General features: G+C 42.0%; 1 protein-coding gene across 1 annotated transcript in view; it reads right to left on the reverse strand.

Moving 5' to 3' along the window:
* Positions 1-19761, reverse strand: part of STX18 (syntaxin 18) — a 120495-nt gene that overhangs the window by 19276 nt on the left and 81458 nt on the right. The window contains exons 4-6 of the mRNA XM_065877750.1: positions 18254-18331; positions 18028-18094; positions 3940-4055 (exon numbers count right to left, since the gene is read on the reverse strand). Coding sequence (XP_065733822.1) covers positions 3940-4055; positions 18028-18094; positions 18254-18331 — 261 coding nt within the window. The remainder of the gene's footprint in view (positions 1-3939; positions 4056-18027; positions 18095-18253; positions 18332-19761) is intronic.

Raw genomic sequence — 19761 nt, forward strand, 5'->3', positions numbered from 1 at the left:
AACTTCCTTCCTAATCTAGACTTTCATTTCCTTTGCCTTCCTAATTGCCTTTGCTATCTTGGCCAGCCTACTAATTGACTTCCAGTACTCATTTGAAAAAGAATCCTGCCCAATCCTTAGTGTCAAGCAATGGCTCTCGTCGTAGCTGCTTTACGAACTAATGTAAAATGTGCTCTTTGTGGAACCCTACTGCTGCACATGCCAGACACTGCCTGGCCCTTTACACTAGCTCCTGAAATGCTCACAACAAACCACAGTCACATGATACTATAAGCAAGTTGAGGCTCAGAGTTCAAATAACTTGTCCAAGGTCACGGTGCAGGACAGAGGCCAGACTGCGAAACCAAGGTTCAGACCCTTCCATGACAACACACTGCAACCACTGTGCTTTCCCTTCCCTCACACTCAGAGGAAGGAATGGCCCATCTCCATGAACAGAAAATGGATAAAGGTGGGGTACAGCAACGGTAATAGCTTTCTTTTGGGAAAAACAAACAAAATGAAGTAGAAAAAGCCTGTTATATATGCAGGAATTTGTACATAAAGTGTGCACATTTTTAAAATGCACTAGTTAAGATTTTATTACCCTTTGGGACTCCACATAACCAAAGAAGAGATGGCTCAGAAATAAGCATCACCAAATGACCATGGAGGAAAGAGCTGCCTGGTGGAGCTGTGGGGACAGTGAAGTGGAGCCAGGAGTGGCAGCAGGGGCCAGGATACAGGGGAAAAAGCAAGAGAGGACCAAGATGGGGCGGGAGGAGTCCTGAGATGTATTTACAAAATGGGGGAAATGGTTCTCGGAAGTGCCACTAAATGCTGCAGCTGGGACCTTGACGGCCTCCAGAGAGACACCCTTCACACCATTCTGCTCCTACACGTTGATCAGAAGCTAAACTGGAGGGTTCTCTCAACATATTGGTGGGCTGGCTTAGTCAGGAGATAACTTCGTGATTATAAAGCGTCCAAATACTGACTTTAAGATAAAAAAATAAACTGTGAGGAACAGCATTCTTTCAGTGACCATTTGTTTTCTACCACCGAGAGGCATTAAGTTCCTTTTGCTTCAGGAAATATTTCCACAGCAACTAAAAGCAATCAGTGCTCCAAACAGAGTCTTCATTCATTCATTTTTTTCAACAAAGATTTAATGAGCACCTCCTATGTGCCAGGTATTGTTCTGGGTGCCAGTGTTACAGCACTGAACAAAGTACATACAGAAATTCCTGTCCCTGTGGAACTTAAGTTTTAGTAGGGGAGCCAGAGCATAAAGGATATAAATGAGTCAAACATATAGAACGGTAGTGACAAGTGCCGGGGAGAAAGACAAAACAGGGAAGACCAGATCGGGAGGCTTAGTGCGTCATCCTCTTTCCACTGACCCTCATTCCTCAGGGATCCCAGCCTGTCTCATGGGATTGACGTGATCTAAAGACCTGTCCCCTGACCTCTAGACTCATAAACCCAACTTCCTGTTCAACCTCTGTGCCAGGCATCCCTAAATTAACATACTCCACACTGAGCTGATCTGCAGCCCCCAGCCCGCCCCCCCTCAGCCTCCCACATCTCAGTGAAGGGCAGCCACCTTCTTCGCACTGCCAACAACCACCGCAGCCTTCCTTGCCCCATCTCCTCCTCATGCCCCACATCCAGGGAGCACATTCTGTGGTTCAACTTTCAAAATATATCCAGAATTCTACTTCTCCACGTCCCAGCTACCATGCTTGGTGTACTGCACCGCCACCTTGCTCCTAGGAGACTTTAGCAGCCTCCTAACTGTCCCTATTTTGCTTCTTCATCCCCTAAACAATCTACTTTAACAGAGCAGCCAGAGGGACCCTGCTCAAATGTAGTCCTCTGTGTGACAGTCCTCTGTGCAAGCATCCTGGTGGCCTCCCACCTCATTCAGAGTAAACAGCTCTCCCGTGGCCCGGAAGGCCCCATGACCTTGGTGCCCTGGTACTTGCTTGCTTCCTGTCCCTCTGCTCTTCCCTTACTCTGCAGCCTCCCGGCTGCTCATTAGCACACCAGGCACTTCTGCTTCCTTTGCCTGTGACTCTCTTCCCACAGAGAGCCACATGGCTCACTCCTCACTGCCCTTGGGTCTTTACTGAAACCTCAAGGACTCCAACCTCTCCAGTGGGCCATATCTCTATTACCAGGACCCCCTCTCTTATAGCACAGACTGACTGTGTACCCAGTTGTGTAATATTCCATTACCATCTGTTCCCCTCTGGACTGCAAGCACATGTGCCTATTTTCTACTCGCTCCTGTATCCCCAACACCTAGCGCAGTGCCTGGCATAACAGTTCTCACTGTGAGCGAGGGACCCAGCAAGGGCAGACTCTCTCTAAGTGAGATTTACCCTCACCTGGGCCCCAAGACTCTGGACTGGCTTCTCCCCACTCTCAGCAGCCCTGACAATAGTTCCTGAATGAATGAATGGATGGATAAAGGGTCGAGCAACTATGTCTGGCAGGAGTAAATTTAGATATGATACCCCTATGTATTGTTTACGAAAAGCAGGGCCCCATCACTTTGTGACTGATGCTGGGGTTTTCCCTCATTAGGAACAAGCGGAGATGGGGATGGGAGGGTGTGTGCGAGGCCTCTGGCCTATGGGACAAGGCAGCCTCCAGAGAGGATGGGCTCAGGCTTGACAAAGAGTGACCCACACCTGGAATCCCAGTGACGCTCTTATCTTGTTATTTGACTTTTGATAGGTTATATAATTTCTTCAAAGCTCTGTTTCCTCACACACAAAATGATGACAATAACACCTCAAAAGACTCAGTGAGACTTGATTTGTTGACACCCCCAGTGGGTGCCCAGCACAATGAAGGGGGTGGTCACTGAACGCCAGTCTCCTTGCCCTTCCGACAGAAGCTGTTTTCAGCTACAGAAAGGCCTCTGGCATCTTTCAGGCTCACAAAGCCCCAAATGCATTCTGAATTCCCTCGCTTGTAATATGTAGGGAATAAATTAGATGGAAGGGCAGCACAGATGCACATGTAAATGCCAGGTCCACCATTTATAAACTTTTAACTTGGACAAGAAAAAGGTCATAAAATCCATCCCAGAGGGCTGCTACAAGGATGGTGGTGATGTCTGTGAAGATTCAGGACAGTGCCTAGTACCTGGGAGGTATGCAGTAAATGACAGCCATTGTGAGAGTACAGAAGAGGAGGCGAGGAAGACTCTTGGGCCTCAGCATCCTGGGATTCACACAAAGCAAAATCTCATGTGCCTCTGAGATACAGCAAACTAAGCATGCATCCCCTACACAGAGTGGCCACCCTGGCCAGACACATGGATTGAAGATGTCCCTGACAGCATTATATATACATTCCCCTATGTTTCCAGACTTCATAGAGACACTGTATTTATCCAGCATCTATCATGTGTTAGGAGCTGTTCTAAGTTATGGGCCGGCTAGCAAACATGAAGACAGGAAGTGTATAAACCCAGACTTGCATTTTGTCCTACTGGCTCAATTGGCTGACAAAGGCGGCTGACACCACAGGCTCCGCCCCAAGGCAGGATGGTCAGGTCCAGGCAAGGTCAGTGCTGACAGTGCACTGCGTGGGTGCAGGGGAGGCAGCGCCCCACCGTTCCTGAGACTGACAGGCAGAGATCCCCATGATTCTTCCAGGTTCTAAGTCTCCAGTCCCCACCCCACTGGTGCGCAGCAACTCAGGCCCTTTCTCTAGACCTTGGCGGCTGCCAGGTGACTGTGGGATCCTCCCACCCCGCCCTTGCGGCGGCATTAAGATCCAACTGTGACCAAAAAAGACTGACACTTCCGTGTTTCCTTTGCTTTATGCAAATACTAACACCACAAGATGTCTGGGGCTATGTTCCTTCTTTTTCTGCTTTGTATTTTGGCCAACGTGTCACAAGGAAGAGGCGCAAGGCAAGATTCTGATTTTAATTCATACCTGGAAATTCTTCAGTGACAGGTCTTTCTTCAAAGTCTTTTGAAGGATTCTGTGAAACTTTCTCAGAAGACATGGATTGTCTTGTCTTTGTATTTGGTTCTGGTTCCAGCTTAGATCTAAAGATAAAAAATTAGCAGTCATATCATTTACTTACACAGGATTCCACCTGAAAGCAGAGAGGAGTCACACGTGGCCCTCACGCTTGCTCTGTGCCCTCTGGGGGAGAGCAGAGCTGCTGCCCTGGGCCCAGCGGCCATCCCCACACAGCTCTAGTGGGGCACTTACTACATGGCAGACCGCACACCCCCAGCCATAACACGCAGCAGGACGAGTGCCATCAGGACGCACCGAAGGAAAGGACACCTGAACAGCCCGACCTCCTGAACCCACACTCTACACGTGGGCAGCGAAGGCCGACTGCTCTAAGTTCAACAAACCCAAGAAGCTGGTTGTCTTACACCAATGCAAAAGTGTTGCTGACTACACACATGCACGTGTTATATAACAAATATGATATATAAGTAATATCTGAAAATAACTGAACCATAAAAGCACAAGTCTTTACATATCCACTGGGGGGCAAGGCCTTGACTCAGGTCCCTAAGCCTCAGCACTTGGCACTGGCCCTGGGCTCCTCCCACAGTGTATTCTCTTCCACCCTCAGGGCCAGGTGCAACCTCACACGCTCACAGAGGCCTCCTCTGACTCTCCTACCTAAAACAGGCCTCCTCCTGTTACTCTGTGCCCCTGTCTGTCTTCTCCCCAGCAGTCACTGCAGTCTGGAACCATCCTGCTCGTTCATTTCTTTACTGTCTGTCTCACTCCACTGCAGTGCACGCTCTGAGAGCAGAGTACCTGACTTCATAAGTCGCAGATGCTGTGTGGCCCTAGGCTCTAGATGAGTGTGTGCCATTTAGTGTTTAATAAATATAGGTTGAATGAACGGATACTTTATAATTGTCAATAAATGGCTAATACGAGGAAAAACAACCCGGTTATGAAACAACGGGCCTTGTAATGGAATTCATACAGCACTATGAAAATTCTAGGCAGATTACTAAAAAGATCTAAGATAATTTCCACGTTACTAGGCAGAAGGACTAAAAATAAAAAGAACAATGTAAATGCATATAAGGATGATATAATTAATGCCAGCTAACGTTTACCGAGGGCTTATGAGGTATTGGGCACTTTTCTAAGCACTGTATATGCATAAACTTATTTAATGTCATACATCCCTATAAAGTAGTTACTAGTATTAATGGCCTTTTTACAGAGGAGGAAACTGAGGTATAGGGAAGTTAGGAAACTTGCCCAGGTCACACAGTTAGTAAATGGCTGGGCTGGGATGTGACCTTACGGAACCCAAAACACAACAGACTAGTGTTCTAAGAAAGGCTGTTTTGGAAATGCTCCTCTACAACATTAACAACAGAAATTTCAAAAGTAATTATAATATCAATCATGTTAAGTGTTCCAGTTACTATGGCTGAGTAACAGACCACTCTAAAATTTAGTGCCTTGAAACAACATTAATCATTTACCATCTATCCATGTTTCTGGGGTCAGGAATTTGGGAGCAGCTTGGCTGGGCGGTTCTGACTCATGAGGGTACCATTATAGGGCAATGGGGCCCCACCATCTGAAGGCTTGACTGGGGCTGGAGGGTTCACTTCCAGGGAAGCTCATTCACACAGCTCTGTGTTGGTGCTGGGAGGAGCCTCGTGGGGCCATGTCAATATGTTACCTGGCATGGCAGCTGGCTTCCCCCAAAGAAAGCAGTCTCAGAGACTATGGTAAAAGCTTCAATGCCTTTTATAACAGCCTCAGCCTCAGTTTATAACAAACTGTCATTTCTGTCATATTCCACTGCCCAGGCAGCTGCAATGGTCCACTCAGGTTCAAGGAGAGGGAATACAGACCTCATATCTCACACTCAATGAAGCAGTAACAAAATCACATTTTAATAAGACCACGGGGCACGGGATATGTTTGGGTGCAGCCGTCTTTGAAAAATACATCTGCTATTCTAAGTATCATAGATATGCACAAAGATATAGTTTCAAGGATATTCAGCACTGCTTATAATAACAAAAAAATGACTTAGATGTTCATCAGAAAGTACCTGGTTTAGAGTTGGAAGATACAATGAAAGAGAAGACTCCATTTGCAAGAGCCAAAACAAAAAAGATTAAAAAACAATAACAACAAAAATTGCAGCGTAAACTTAGCAAGAAAAGCCCAAAACTCACAGATGTTCTTGAAATATAAAAAAAATATACTGTAACAAATGAAAAGATATATCATGTTCTTGGACTGAAAAAAGAAATATCATAAAGCTGTTAGCTCTCCCTAATTAAAAAATATAATGTGATCCCAATAAAAATATCACCAGGTTCCCCTCCCCCGCCATCTTGAAGTCAGACAAGTCAATTATAAAATTCATTTGGAAACATGCAAGAATAGTCAGAAAAACTGTAAATAAATATTGAACTCTAGTTAATGACATACATGCTGAAGTATTTAAGGATAAGTGTACTGATGTTTGCAATTTATTTTGAATTGCATAAAAAAATGCCAAGTGGTGTTAACACCTATGGAGGGAAATTTGGTAATATCTAGCAAAATTATATTTACTTTCTAACCCAGAAATATGACTTCTATGACTCTATCCCAAAGATACAGCAATAATATGATTGTAGCAATTTTGTAATTCAATTTTAATACAGCAAAATCCTGAAAACTAACCATATGTCCATCAACCTGGAACTGGCTTAATAAACTCTGGAGTACTATGGAGCTGTAAGGAATGAAGAATACCTCTATATACTGCTGTGGAGCAAATCAAGCAAGGTGAAGAGAAGTGTGTATAGGAGGGAACTTCCTTAATCTGATAGAAGACATCTACAAAAAATCTACAGCTAACATCATACCTTATGGTGAAAGGCTAAATGTTTTTCCCTAAGATGAGAAAGAGGTAGGAATGTAGTATACCTGGGCAAGAAGAGAGGAGAGAGAACAATTACAAATCATTTTATGAGGCCAGCATTACCCTGATACGGAAATCTAACAAAGATATGACAAGAAAGGAAAATTAGACAAATACCTTCATGAACATAAATGCAAACATCCCTAACAAAATACAAGCAAACTGAATTTAACAATGTATAAAAACAGCAATGCATCATGGCCAAGTGGGGTTTATCCCAGGAAGGCAGAGTTGGTTTAACATCTTAAAATCAATCAGTGTAATGTACATTAACAGAAAAGAAAAGCAGATGATCATCTCATTAGATACAGAAAAAGCATTTGAAAAATTCAAGATACCTTCATAATAAAATGTTTCAACGAACTAGTACTAGAGAGTGTGCGGGAAAGGGCTGATGCAGCAGGTTTGGGTGTTCCAACTCTACACATTTCAAAGAAACTGGCCCTGGACCAGTTCCTGGGAGATAACCACCAAGCTCTTAGAACATCCTGCCTGATAAAGACTGTTCTTGTACCCCTGGGGCCTTGGACCACACCAGACATTTTACACTAACAATGTGATTAATGTTGGGGTCTTGGACCAAGCTGTATGAGTTCGACCTCTGGAGGGACTAGAGACTGATTAACTAAAGCCAGCGGCTGGGTGCTCCATGCATACATGACTGATCCCCAGTGAAATCCTGTGGGCTTCCCTGGTTGACAAATACTGTGTACATGTTGTCCCACATCACACATTCTCATTGCTGGGAGAATTAAGCACTGTCCGCGCTATTCCATTGGGAGGACAACAAGAAGCTTGCATCTGGTGGCTCCTGGACTTTGCCTTATGTGCCTTTTACCTTTGCTGATCCTAATCTGTTTCTTTTCACTGTAATACTATACCATGAGTATAACAGATTCTCTGGGTTCTGTGAGTCCTTCTAGCAAATCATTGAACCTGAGGGCAGTCTTGGGAACCCCTGACAAAGAAGGGAATTTCCTAACCTGATGAAGAGCTACAGAATACCTATAGCTAACATCACACTTAATGTGAAGCAATAAATCCTTGCCCCATAATTAGGAACAAGGCAAGGATGTCCATTCTAACCACTTCTATTCAACACGGTACTGGAGGCCCACATCCTAGGCAGTGTAATAAAGCAAGAAAAAGAAATAAAAGGCATAAAGATTACGTTATTTATATATGGCATCATTGTTTATGCAGAAAATTACACAGAACTTACAAAAAAGCTGCTAGACCTAATGTGTGAATTAATTAAGGTTGCAGGACAGAAAGTTATTTTGCAGATACAAAAATTAATTGTATTTTCTATATACTAGCAATGAGAAATTGAAAGGGAAAATTAATAAAACAATACCACTTACAAGAGCTTCAAAAAATCTAGGAATAAATTTAACAAAAGATGAGCAACACACCTCTACTACGCTGAAAATGACAAAATATTGCTGAGAAAAAGAAATTTAAATATAAAGATAGAAATCAATGAAAAGATATACCATGCTTGTAGATAGATATTAAGATATCCATTCTCCCTAAATTTATATATAGGTTCAATATGATCCCTATAAAAATCCCAGCAGGTTTTCTGAAGAAGCTGACAAGCTGATTCTAAACTTTCTATGGAAATATACAAAGGATCTAGAATAGCAAAAATAATATTGAAAAAGCAGAAATTTGGAGGACTAACATCAGCTGACTTCAAGATTTTCTACAAAGCCACAGTAATCAAGATAGTGAGGTACCAGAATAAAAAAATCTGATTAGTAACACTGAATAAAGAGTCCAGAAACAGATATATATGTATGGTCAATTGATTTTTGACAAAGGTGCCAGGTCAATTCAATGAGGAAAAGAAAGTTGAAATATTGCTGGAATAAGTGGATATTTATATGGAATAAAATGAACCTCAACCTCATCTCACTGTATCAAAAAATTAATCTGAGATAGATGACAGGCCTAAACATAAAACCTAGACTCACAAAGATCCTAGAAGAAAACATGAAAGAATAGCTCGTTAGACAATATAAAAACAGATAAATTGGACTTCCTCAAAATTAAGAGTTTCTGCTCATCAAAGGACACCTTTAAGAAAACGAATAGACAAGCCACAGAACAGGGAAACATATTTGTAGCACATATCCAGCAAGAAACTTGTATGCAGGCTATACAAAAATAACTCCATTACAAGTCAACAATAAAAAGACAAACAATCCGGTAAAGAAATGGGTTAAAGACTTGAACAGACATCTCAAAGAAGCAAATATACGAATAGTCAATAAGCAGAGGAAAAGGTGCTCTAGACCACAGTCTAGAGCAAGAGCTGAAAAAATGAGCTATTACTACCACTCTTACTACTGCTGCTACTATCACTGGGTAATAAGAAAAGGCAGAGGGGTGGGACAGTCTTGTGAAATCCTAAAGAAATATACATTTTTTATTCTGACAAGATGCAGACCAATGGAGGAACAGAAGAAAACAGCTGACAAAATCCACTAGTAATTCAAAAAATTCAGGGACTTCCCTGGTGGTCCAGTGGTTAAGACCCCATGCTTCCACTGCAAGGGGCACGGGTTCGATCCCTGGTTTGGGAACTAAGATCCCACATGCTGCGTGGTGTGGCCAAAAATCTAAAAAAAAAAAAAAAAAAAAAAATCAAAAAATTCAGAGAAGGGAGAACACTGCTGTAATCAGTGCAAAGGACTCAGCAGGGTCTTCCAATTAGGGGCCAACTAGTGCTCATCTTCTGGGTTGGTACTGTGGAGGGGGAAGGATTTGAGGAGTCTTGGTAGATCAGCAGAGGAGAGGTCTCAGGGTGGGGGTGGGCAGCCACAAGCTGCTTGAGTGTACACAGCCTTGACCTCAGCCATGTTCCTCAGTAGGACTGGCCTGATGTCCTCCTGGACTGTCTTGGCTGACAGGTTACTCCAGTAATTCCACACATCCATGGCGGCTGGAGACTGGGTCCTTAAACTATTGGCTGATTGACTGCCTGAGAAAGACAAATATATTTAGAAATATGTTTGGAGACAAAAGTGGGCTTGGATCCTAGTCTGCAGCTTATCTGCAGAGTAGCCTCTAGTCTGCCATTTATCTGCAATGTGACAGGTTTTTTGTTTTGTTGTGTTTTTTAAAATCCTCTTTGTCTGAGTTTTCTTTATCTGCAAAATGAATTAAATAGCGCTTTTCTAAAAAGGTTCTTGTAAACATTGAATGAGATCACCCGTGACAACGGACCTAGCACAGAGGTTGGCACGCAGTAGGTGCTGCCCTGGCTCACCTTGTAAGCACTGGGCCTCAGTTTCCATACCTGTAGAGCAGCTTCCAGTATCTTCTGTTCCAACCAATAAAACAAGGTTCCTTCTGCCTTTTTCCGTTTCACTTCTTTGATAATGAGAAACCTGGCTTCTGGTATCCTTCCAATATTAACACTCAAAGTCATTGCAAAGACTAAATAACACAGCAGACCAAAAAAAAAAAGTACTATGGAAAAGGTAAGTACTTTATAAATTCTTACTGCTACTAATTCAGAGAGTAGAAATAACTGGGGGCTTCTCAGGGGAAGTGTCACTTAGGCAAACTCTTGAAAAAGGAGTAAAGTTTTGCCAGGTACAGAAAAGCAGAAAGGACATTCTAGGCATAAAGAACCTAGGTGTGGAATTGCTGGGTCATTGGGTGGTCATTTAACTTTGGAGAACTATTTGGCTGGTTCTTTTTTTTTTTTAATAAATTGGTTGTTAATACACACTTTTCTTTTTCTTAAATTTCTTTTTATTTATTTATTTGGTTGCGCCGGGTCTTAGTTGTGGCAGGCGGGCTCCTTAGTTGCGGCTCGCCAGCTCCTTAGTTGTGGCATGTGGGATCTAGTTCCCTGACTAGGGATCGAACCCGGGCCCCCTGCATTGGGAGCATGGAGTCTTACCACTGCACCACCAGGGAAGTCCCTGGCTGGTTCTAATAAAGAGTTACTTTATTAGAAGTAAGTAGCCATAAATCAGAGTTCCAATTATTAACCAGCCATAAATGAGAGTTCCAGTTGCTGCATATCCTCCCTAACATTTATCACTTTTATTTTAGCCATTCTAACATGTGTGAAATGGGATCTTGCGGGGTTTTATTTTATTGTGAAATAATCACATGCAGAGAAGTCTGTAGTTCGAAGAATGCTTTTTCCTGAACCATTGGAGAGTAAGTTGCCAACCTGATGCCCCTTCAACTCTGAATATTTTAGTATTTCCTAAAAATAAGAGTATTCTTTGATACAGTCAGAATACAACCATCTGTATCAGGAAATTCACATTGATACATTTCTCCCATCCTCTCCCTAGACCCCATTCTAGTTTGACCAGATCTCAATAGTATCTTTTATAAGAAAAAAATTCAGTTCAGAGTCACATACTGACTGCATCTAGTTGTTGTTTCTCTTTAGTCTCCTTTGGATTGAACAGATCTTAGCCTTTCCTTGAGTTTCAAATCCTTGATACACGCCAGTGATTCTGTAAGACATGCCTCAATCTGAGTTTGCCTGACTTGTCCTCGTGGTTGGATTCAGGTTATGCATCTCTGGTGTAAAAACAATATGATATGATAGAAGTGATATTCTATTTCCATACTTCTCATTTCATCCTATCAGGCTGTACATGATTTCACTTTGATCACTTGATTAAGGTAGTGGCTGTAACCGTAAAGGTACTCTTTCCTCTTTGTAATTAATAAGTCCTGGGGGAGGGCCTGCTTAGATACTATGCAATTATCAATTTCAAACTTTCAATTTACTCATTTATTTATTCCTCTCTAGATGGGCTCATGATGCCCTACTTTATTCAATGGGTTATAATCTGCTACGATGTATTTTGACGGTCCAGTTGTCTCTAATTTGGTCAGCGGAAGCCCCTTCAAACTGGCTTATGTCCTTTTTGCATGTCCCCATCACTCTCTGAGCCGTTCGTTCCTTGCTTTCTGGCACAACAAAATGTTCCAGGCTCATTTTATACTTTCCCTGACCCAGCCCCAGAATCAGCCATTTCTCCAAGGAGCGCTGGTTCCTGGAAGCTGAAATTGCTATTAAGAAGCCAAGATCTGAGTGCTAAGTATTCTCATTGCTACTGGGATGTCGGCGCGTCCAGGCCCTCTCAGTGGACAGAACCAGAAAGTATGTGTATGTGTTTGCAGACCTAGACACGCATACACATTTACAACCATATTTCATTTCTATATCTACCTATGTAAAATGAAAACCATGAGTTCACACCAGTACTTTTCATTCCAATCCAATTCCCCTTTCACTCCCCTAAGAGTGTGAAACCTGGCTCCCATTATCCGTATATACTTATTATTTGATCAGTCCCCCTTGTATATCACCAACTTGCCACCTCCACTGCCACTCCTCCCCCATGTGGACACTCCCCTGTCCTTGCTCGGGCTCTCACTGCCCATGCTGAGCCACCCCTCCTCAGCTTGCTCAGACTCTGACCTGCCCTGGGAAATGACAGCTCCCCGAAGCTGCAGACACGCGGGACTGAATTGTTCAGGAAGGAGAGGGGCTTAACTGACTTTTAAATAAAGGGTTCCATTAATGTCTGTCGTCCTTTGTGTCCAGGGTATGCTAATGTGCCAGTTTTTAATTTAAAATGAATAAAGGACTGCAATGCAGCAGACGTAGATGAAGTTGAGTGCTTTTTTTTTTTTTTTAAGTGATAAAAACAGATCTAATTATACACAGAATGTCTACTGAGATCCTCAGGGAAATTACAGATTAACTAGTTGAAGGCAATTTGAGAAAAGCAATGTTTAAAAAGTCATCAGGAAGATCAGTTTATGCTCCATGATTTACTTAAACTGATTTCTCTAACTGAAAGCTGAGCATTTCATAACAGCAATCCAAACAGTTTCCACCTGGCCAACATCTGTTTCCAGGTCCCTTATTTGAAAGACTTTGGGATTTTACTTAAAATTTAAGAACAGGAAGAGATAGAAGAGAGGGAGAGAAACAGATTTTCCAGTTTTAAAACAAGAAAATATGTGGAAGAAGTTCTTTGCAAACCTTAAATAAAGCCCTGTACAAATATTTGAGAAAAATGATTAATATTCCAGAGTCAGGCATAGCTCTTATACTTCTTTTATGCCCCCAACAAAGACTCTGGGTAGAAAGGAGATATTTTTGATACCTAATATTATAGCACTCTCATTTCAAAGATGGCTTTCAGTCTAAGGTATCCACTCTGGCACAGGTACCCTGTACTCCCACAGAGCAGGAATATCTCACAGTACCTTAAGCCATCTTCACACTTACAGATATTTACTGGGCACCTACTCCATACTGGGTGATTTTCAGGCCAGTGCTACTTGAAGTATGGTCCGCAGACCAGTATGAGACTATGAACTGTTTGTTACTGGTCTGCTATGAATAAGTACAAAAATGAAGAATAAGCATTTAGAAACATTTATAGCAATTTGATACTGCCATTTAATCAGGGGACTCCTGTCTCTGAACAGGGTATAGACCACTTCAGGTGTTATCAAACTACTGTGGTGGCTCACCAGCAGCATGAGCTATGAACTTGACCAGCGCAGCAGAACTTGACACATCAGTCCATGATGGACTGCAAAGAACAAACAACAAAAATGCGGTCCTTCACCTCAGAGACTTTGGTCTAAGCCAGGGGTCAGCATGCTTTTCTTGTAAAGGGCCAGATGAGAAATACTGTAGGCTCTGTGAAAGAACGTATATGGTCTCTATCCCCATATTCCTCTTTTTTTCTTTTGCTTTTTGTTCTACAAACATCTAAAAATATAAAAACCATGTTCACCTTGAGGGCTGTACAAAAACAGGCTAGATTTGGCTTACAGGCCATAGTTTGCTGATCCCCTGTTCTAGGTGGTGAATAAGACAAAATCACAGGTGGGGGCAATATGGAGAGGTTGGTAAAAGGGTACAAACTTTCAATTGTAAGATGAACAAGGCCTAAGGATATAATGTACAACATGATGACTACAGCTCATAACACTGTATCGTATAACTGAAATTTGCTAAGAGAAAAGAACTTAAATGTTCTCAGCAAAAAAAAAAAGAAAAAGAACCTGCTATATAAAAAATAAATAAAATAAAATACAAAAATTCAAAAAATAAATAGGTAAAAAAAGATAAATATATGAGGTTATGAATGTGTTAATTAACTAGATGGGCAGGAATCCTTTCATAATGCATACATATATCACACCACTACAGTGTACTCTTTAAATATTTTAAAATTTTGTACGTCAAATACAAAAAAAGCCGAAATTAAAAAAAAAAAACCCACAAAATCATTGCTATGGACTTAGTATCACATCGTATCACTTCTTGTTTTTTCTTCATCTCTATCATCATTATCATCCCCAACACTGGCAAAATTTATCGAGCTGTTACGATGTGTAGGATACCGGGTTAGGGGCTGTGTATATAAAGAGGTAAAAGACAAAATTCTGCCTTCACCAAGCTTCCAATCTAGTTGGAATGAGAGGACCAAATCATAAATAATACTATGAGTACGTTCTTTAAGTACCAAATAAGTATGGTGAGAGTATGTGTTGTAAGTATACCAGTTTTTCTTTAAAGAAGGAAAAATGGAATGCAGCAAAATTTTTATCTTTTGTAACCAACCTAAGGGAGTAAATAATAAATAACTCAAGGTCATACACCTGGCCATGGGATTGGGCACTATTTCTAAAGTGTGTTTGCCAGGTGTTTCAAGAGTAAAGGGCTCCACAGTGAGCAGGGCTCTCTCGTAGAAAGATGTAATCAAGGCACAGCGTCAGTGTAAAGACTAAGGGAACTCTATACACTAAGAGTTTCTCAAACTCGTTTGACCATGGAACCTGCTTACAGAGTAACACTTATTTTATTTAGGTTGCCAGGATTTCCTCAGAATATCATAGCAAATTCTCACATTATCCTTTAGAATTAATAGTAGGATGTGACAATATTCTGATAGTTAACTTCAAGCTACAATGATAAATTCAGAAGGTGCTGTAAACTTGTCTAGACTTCCTATCTGTTGTTTCATAACCTGTGCAATGTTAGAAGAAACATCATCTTTCAGGCAATATGTTTTATCAATCTCAAGTCTCCCCTGAAGCAGAAAAAATAGCCAGGAGTTCCCACTCTAAGAATATCACTGTACCAGTGAAAAGTGATGTGTTCAAATGATGGGCCAAAACCCAGCAAACTTTAAAGTGAGGTTAGCCATGGGTAGATTCAGGATCAGACGACTCACCACTGAATAAGAAAGAAACAGCAATTTGAAGAGAAGCCCTGCTATTTTAAGTTTGGATGTGTTCCTGGATTTCTGTATAGTTTATTACACCTAAACAAAGAAAATGCTCTGAACTCGTGAAAAACAATATCAGAGGTTAGTTTTAATTTCCAGATCGCCACCTCAAACCTCTTCCCAGGAAAAAGAAAGGCGATTGATACTCAACCTGATTACCTTCTGGAAAGGGGAAATGTTTCTCATGTTTTAAATTAGAGCACATACCCAGGAGGGCATCTGTTGGCTATTTCAACTTAAATCTTAACCAAAATATTAGTGCTTTCAGGTGATCAGGAGGATATGGGTGTACGTCAAACCCTTTGGGGATGACAAGGTCACCTGTGCCAATGCTGTGTCTGTACTGCCCACAACCTTTCCATTTTATAAGCTCTCAATACATAGACCTGAGGATCCTGTAATGAGTGCCTGTGCCCCATTCCTTCCTTCACTCAAGAACCCTTAACTGAGCACCTATCTTGGGCTAGGCTCTGATTAAGGCACTGGGACCACAGAGAGAAAAGACACAATGGTCCCTGTCTTCAAAGGACTCTCAGTCTCACAGCAGGAGGAAGAACAGAGGTGAGACCCCAGCAAGAGTTATCACCATCTGCATGCTCAGCTTAAGGCAACTAACAGCAGGTGCAACTGTCAACTCAGGTAGCACAGTGCCTAGGGATGGGTGAAGAGAGCTACATTTGACAATGGTGCATCCTTCTAAGAAATGGAGGAGGCATGGAGGGAAAACCCCAGAAAGCTCGGCTGAGACTACGTCTGCCTTCACGGGCAAAACATTTTCACCCCGTCTGGAATAAGAGCCCTTTGGTGTGAGAGATTAGTGTGATATTACCATCCTATGAAAATAAACACCATCAGAGAATAACTTTTCTCTTACACTGTGAAAGGTTTAAAATACAAAACTATCAGGCTGCCCCTTTACTAACAAATACGCTTTTCTTTCACCAAGAAAAAAACAAACACGAGAGTAGCAACAATGCCATAAAACATGAGAACTTGGGTTTCTCAAATCTATTTTATAAGAATGATTTTTAACATAACCATCACCAATGAAAACAAAATAATACAAAAACAAAGAACCCACCAATCCAACTTGACAATGAAAACAACCCTACTTAACAGCCAAATTATCTTCAGGAAACTTGCCATTCGTTCATTCATTCATTCCACGGTCCTTACTGAGAGGCTTCCCTAGACTGGGACAGGCATCATGCCGCACTCTGGGCTAAGGGGGCGTACTAGCAGCTTTCTAAGAGTGGAAGTGTCACACCTGACCACGACAACGCGCAGGGAACCTACATCGGAAGGAGACACTAATAGGGCCCATGGGAACTGTGAAAGTCCTTAAAGATCAAGCAACATCTTAACTGGGGCTGGAAGTATAAATAGGAATTGGCTTGCCACATGAGTATAGGGGACAGGGGCAGAGAATATAAATATATATGTGAAGGGCATTCTGGGCAGAGACATCAGCAAGGATTAAGGCATAAAAATTTCAAAGAACAAGGCCTCTTTAGAACACAAAGTAGTCAGGTATAGTCAGAGCATAAATCCATGGAGACCAACTAAGAAACCAATCGTTACGGGCCTGGAATGTCATGCTGTGAAGTTTAGCTTTGTAAAGACACTGGAGCAAGGGAGTGATAAAAGTATATGTATGTTTTAGGCAGATGCCTTCTGGGGTAAGGTGAGGAAAGAACTAGAAGGGAGGGCTGGACTACATTGTGAAGGGTCACACAGTTATTTCCCTCAAGGTCCTCTGCTCAAAGTAATTGGCACAGGGCAGCTATCTGACAGGAGACGAGGATGAACTTCACTGCCTAAATGAGAACAATTCCCATCTGATCTTAATTTGTCCAAACCTCTGCTGAGAACCAGGAACTGAGGAGGCAGCTGCAAAAGCCCCTTCTTACTTTACTCAAGGTACCTGTTAAGTCTCAAGTGTCAAGGTCCGCCTGAGATAAGGAAGCAGAATTGGCATCTCTCGCTCTGGTGGGTGTGAGACCCAGTGACCACGCACCACCTCTCGATGATAAATCACACACCATCAAGGCCCTAACTTCTCCTCCAGGGCTTGCTTTGGGCAAATACTCTGCCTGCCCTCCTGCCTGAGCCTGGACTGCTTTCTTCCTCTCTAATCCCTTACCCAGATTATTTTCTTTCAGTATCCAACACAAAGCCCATTGTTTGAGAAATCTGCCCTGGTTAACCTGACGTTCAAATCTGAGTTCAGCCATGTGACACTGTGCAAGTAACCCAAATTCCCTGAGCCTCAACTTCCTCTATAATATGGGGTACTAATACTTTTTAATAGAGTGGCTGTGAGGACTAAATGAAATAAACATAGTGCCTGACACATGGTAAATGCTTAAGAGCAGATAATAGTACAAGTTAACATATATTAACCACTCAACGGCAAGTGTTTTACCTATATCAACTCATTTTATTCTCACAACAACCCAACAAGGTAGGTATTATAAATCTTTCCATTTTACAAGTGAGGAAACTAAGGCACAGAGAAGTTAAGCAATCTTCCCATGGTCACACAGCAAAGCCAGGATTTAAACACAGGCTGCCTGCCTGCAAGCTGGAGCTCTTAGGTCCTAGGCTTTGCTACTCAATGGTACCAGTCCCCACCCTGAACTTGCTACTGATCTCACTAATTATGACATATCCTGATTAAGTTAGCTTATTTTTCATGTTTATATAGCAACCCAGTCTGACTCTAAAGCATAGTGCTCTATAAACTTTATTTGCTATTATTAATTAAAGAACACCAATGGAGACAATACTTACAATCTTTTCTTGTCCACCACTCGCTTAACTCGGATGGCTCTTTGTTCTGAGTAAAGTTTACATACTCCTGTTCAGGGGAAAAGAGCAGAGACCACTTAAAACTGCTTCTCAGGCAAAGGTATCATTAAATACAATGAGACAGGACAGTCTTCAGCTAGCAAAGCTAAATGTTGCATCCCATCTATTGTGAAATGCCACATTTGCCCTTTAAGATAAAATAAAGTACTTTTTAAGTAATCTTCAATGAAATCCAAAACAGCACTCCTGTGCTCCTTCACTTGCTGGGAATGTATCTCCTTGTGGGCTGTAACAGAAAAGGACAATATTCAGGGCTCTGTATTCAATTATACAGAAGAACAATTCATCTTCAGCTTCCTCACAACAGTTTCTTTATTAGAAGTGTTCTTAAAAATACAGCTATAAAACAAGTCTTGTGTCAAGTGACATTACATTTTTAAAAGAGTAAGATTTATTAGGCTTTGTGAGAGTAAAAGATTCAACCTGCAGAAAAACTAGTCAAATAATTTATGGTTTATTACAGCACGTAGGGATGGCATTTGACACAGCCCTCTTCTCGAGTGCTGACCCTGTTCGTAATAACAGTGCCCAACGCTCAAGCTGACCTCCAAGTAACATGTTTAAATCAAACTCAGAGCACACACGCCCCCTGTGCCTGCCTGTTTTTCAGCCTGGAACGCTCCGTCCTCTCCCCTCAGCCATTCACATTTCCTTTAGACACCGAGTCCAACCTTCCTTCTCCAGGAAACCTTGATTCTCTGAGCCACAAGGATGTCCTTCTTCTGTGAACCATCACTTCTTCTTAGAGTCTGTGCCAGTTACTTTGCTAAGACAGCTCCGGTTTATGAGAGACTGAGTACCTACCATGTGCAGGCACCGCGCTAGTACTTCACGTAAATCACTGCTAATGATCCAAACAATGCAAAAGGCAATTCTAATTAGGCCTGTTTTACACATGAAGAAACTAAGGCTCAGAGTCCATAAGGAGGCCAAGGTCACTTAATTCCTCATTTTATTAACGTTCATGTATTTTCTAGGTTACCTCCATGAATGTCCTTAAGGGCAGGGGGCATGATCTGTTTCTACCATAGGGCCGCGTAAACTGAGATTCACATGAGGAATTTAGCTGATCCATGAAATTATACACAACATTTTGTGCATATGTATATTTTTTTCTGGCAGGAATGTCTATAGCTTTCAACGGACTCTCCAGGCTGTCTATGGAAGCTTCCAGACAAAAGTCTGTGTCAAGCACAACAGCATCTGGCCACTTGAACTCTATGCTATGTTAATGTAATCTGTATCTGCCTAAGCAAATGAAAAAAGAATCAAGGAAGCCATCTCAGTCCCTCAGTAAGAATTAAACATCAGCGCAAGTGAGATGATAATAGTAACCCTAATGCTAGCTATTGTTCTAAGGATGCCATGAGAATTCTCATAAAAACCCTAAGAAATATACCTAAGAAATATACGCTAAGAAATATCTCCATTTTATAGATGAAGAAACTGAGACCCAGGGCGATTAAGTGACTTGCCAAAGGCCATATGGCCAGAACATGGTGGAGCTGGGGTGGGTACATAAGCAGCCAAGGCTCCAGAGCCTTCTTCTTAACCATGAGGGTCTGATACTACAGTTTACTTTAATCCTCTAAGTAGAGGGTTTAGAGACCTTGCATCCTTGTCCACATGCCATCAGCTGCTGCCCCTCTCGGTGCC

This window comes from Phocoena phocoena, chromosome 5, assembly GCF_963924675.1.
Source record: "Phocoena phocoena chromosome 5, mPhoPho1.1, whole genome shotgun sequence".
Classification (NCBI taxonomy): domain Eukaryota; kingdom Metazoa; phylum Chordata; class Mammalia; order Artiodactyla; family Phocoenidae; genus Phocoena; species Phocoena phocoena.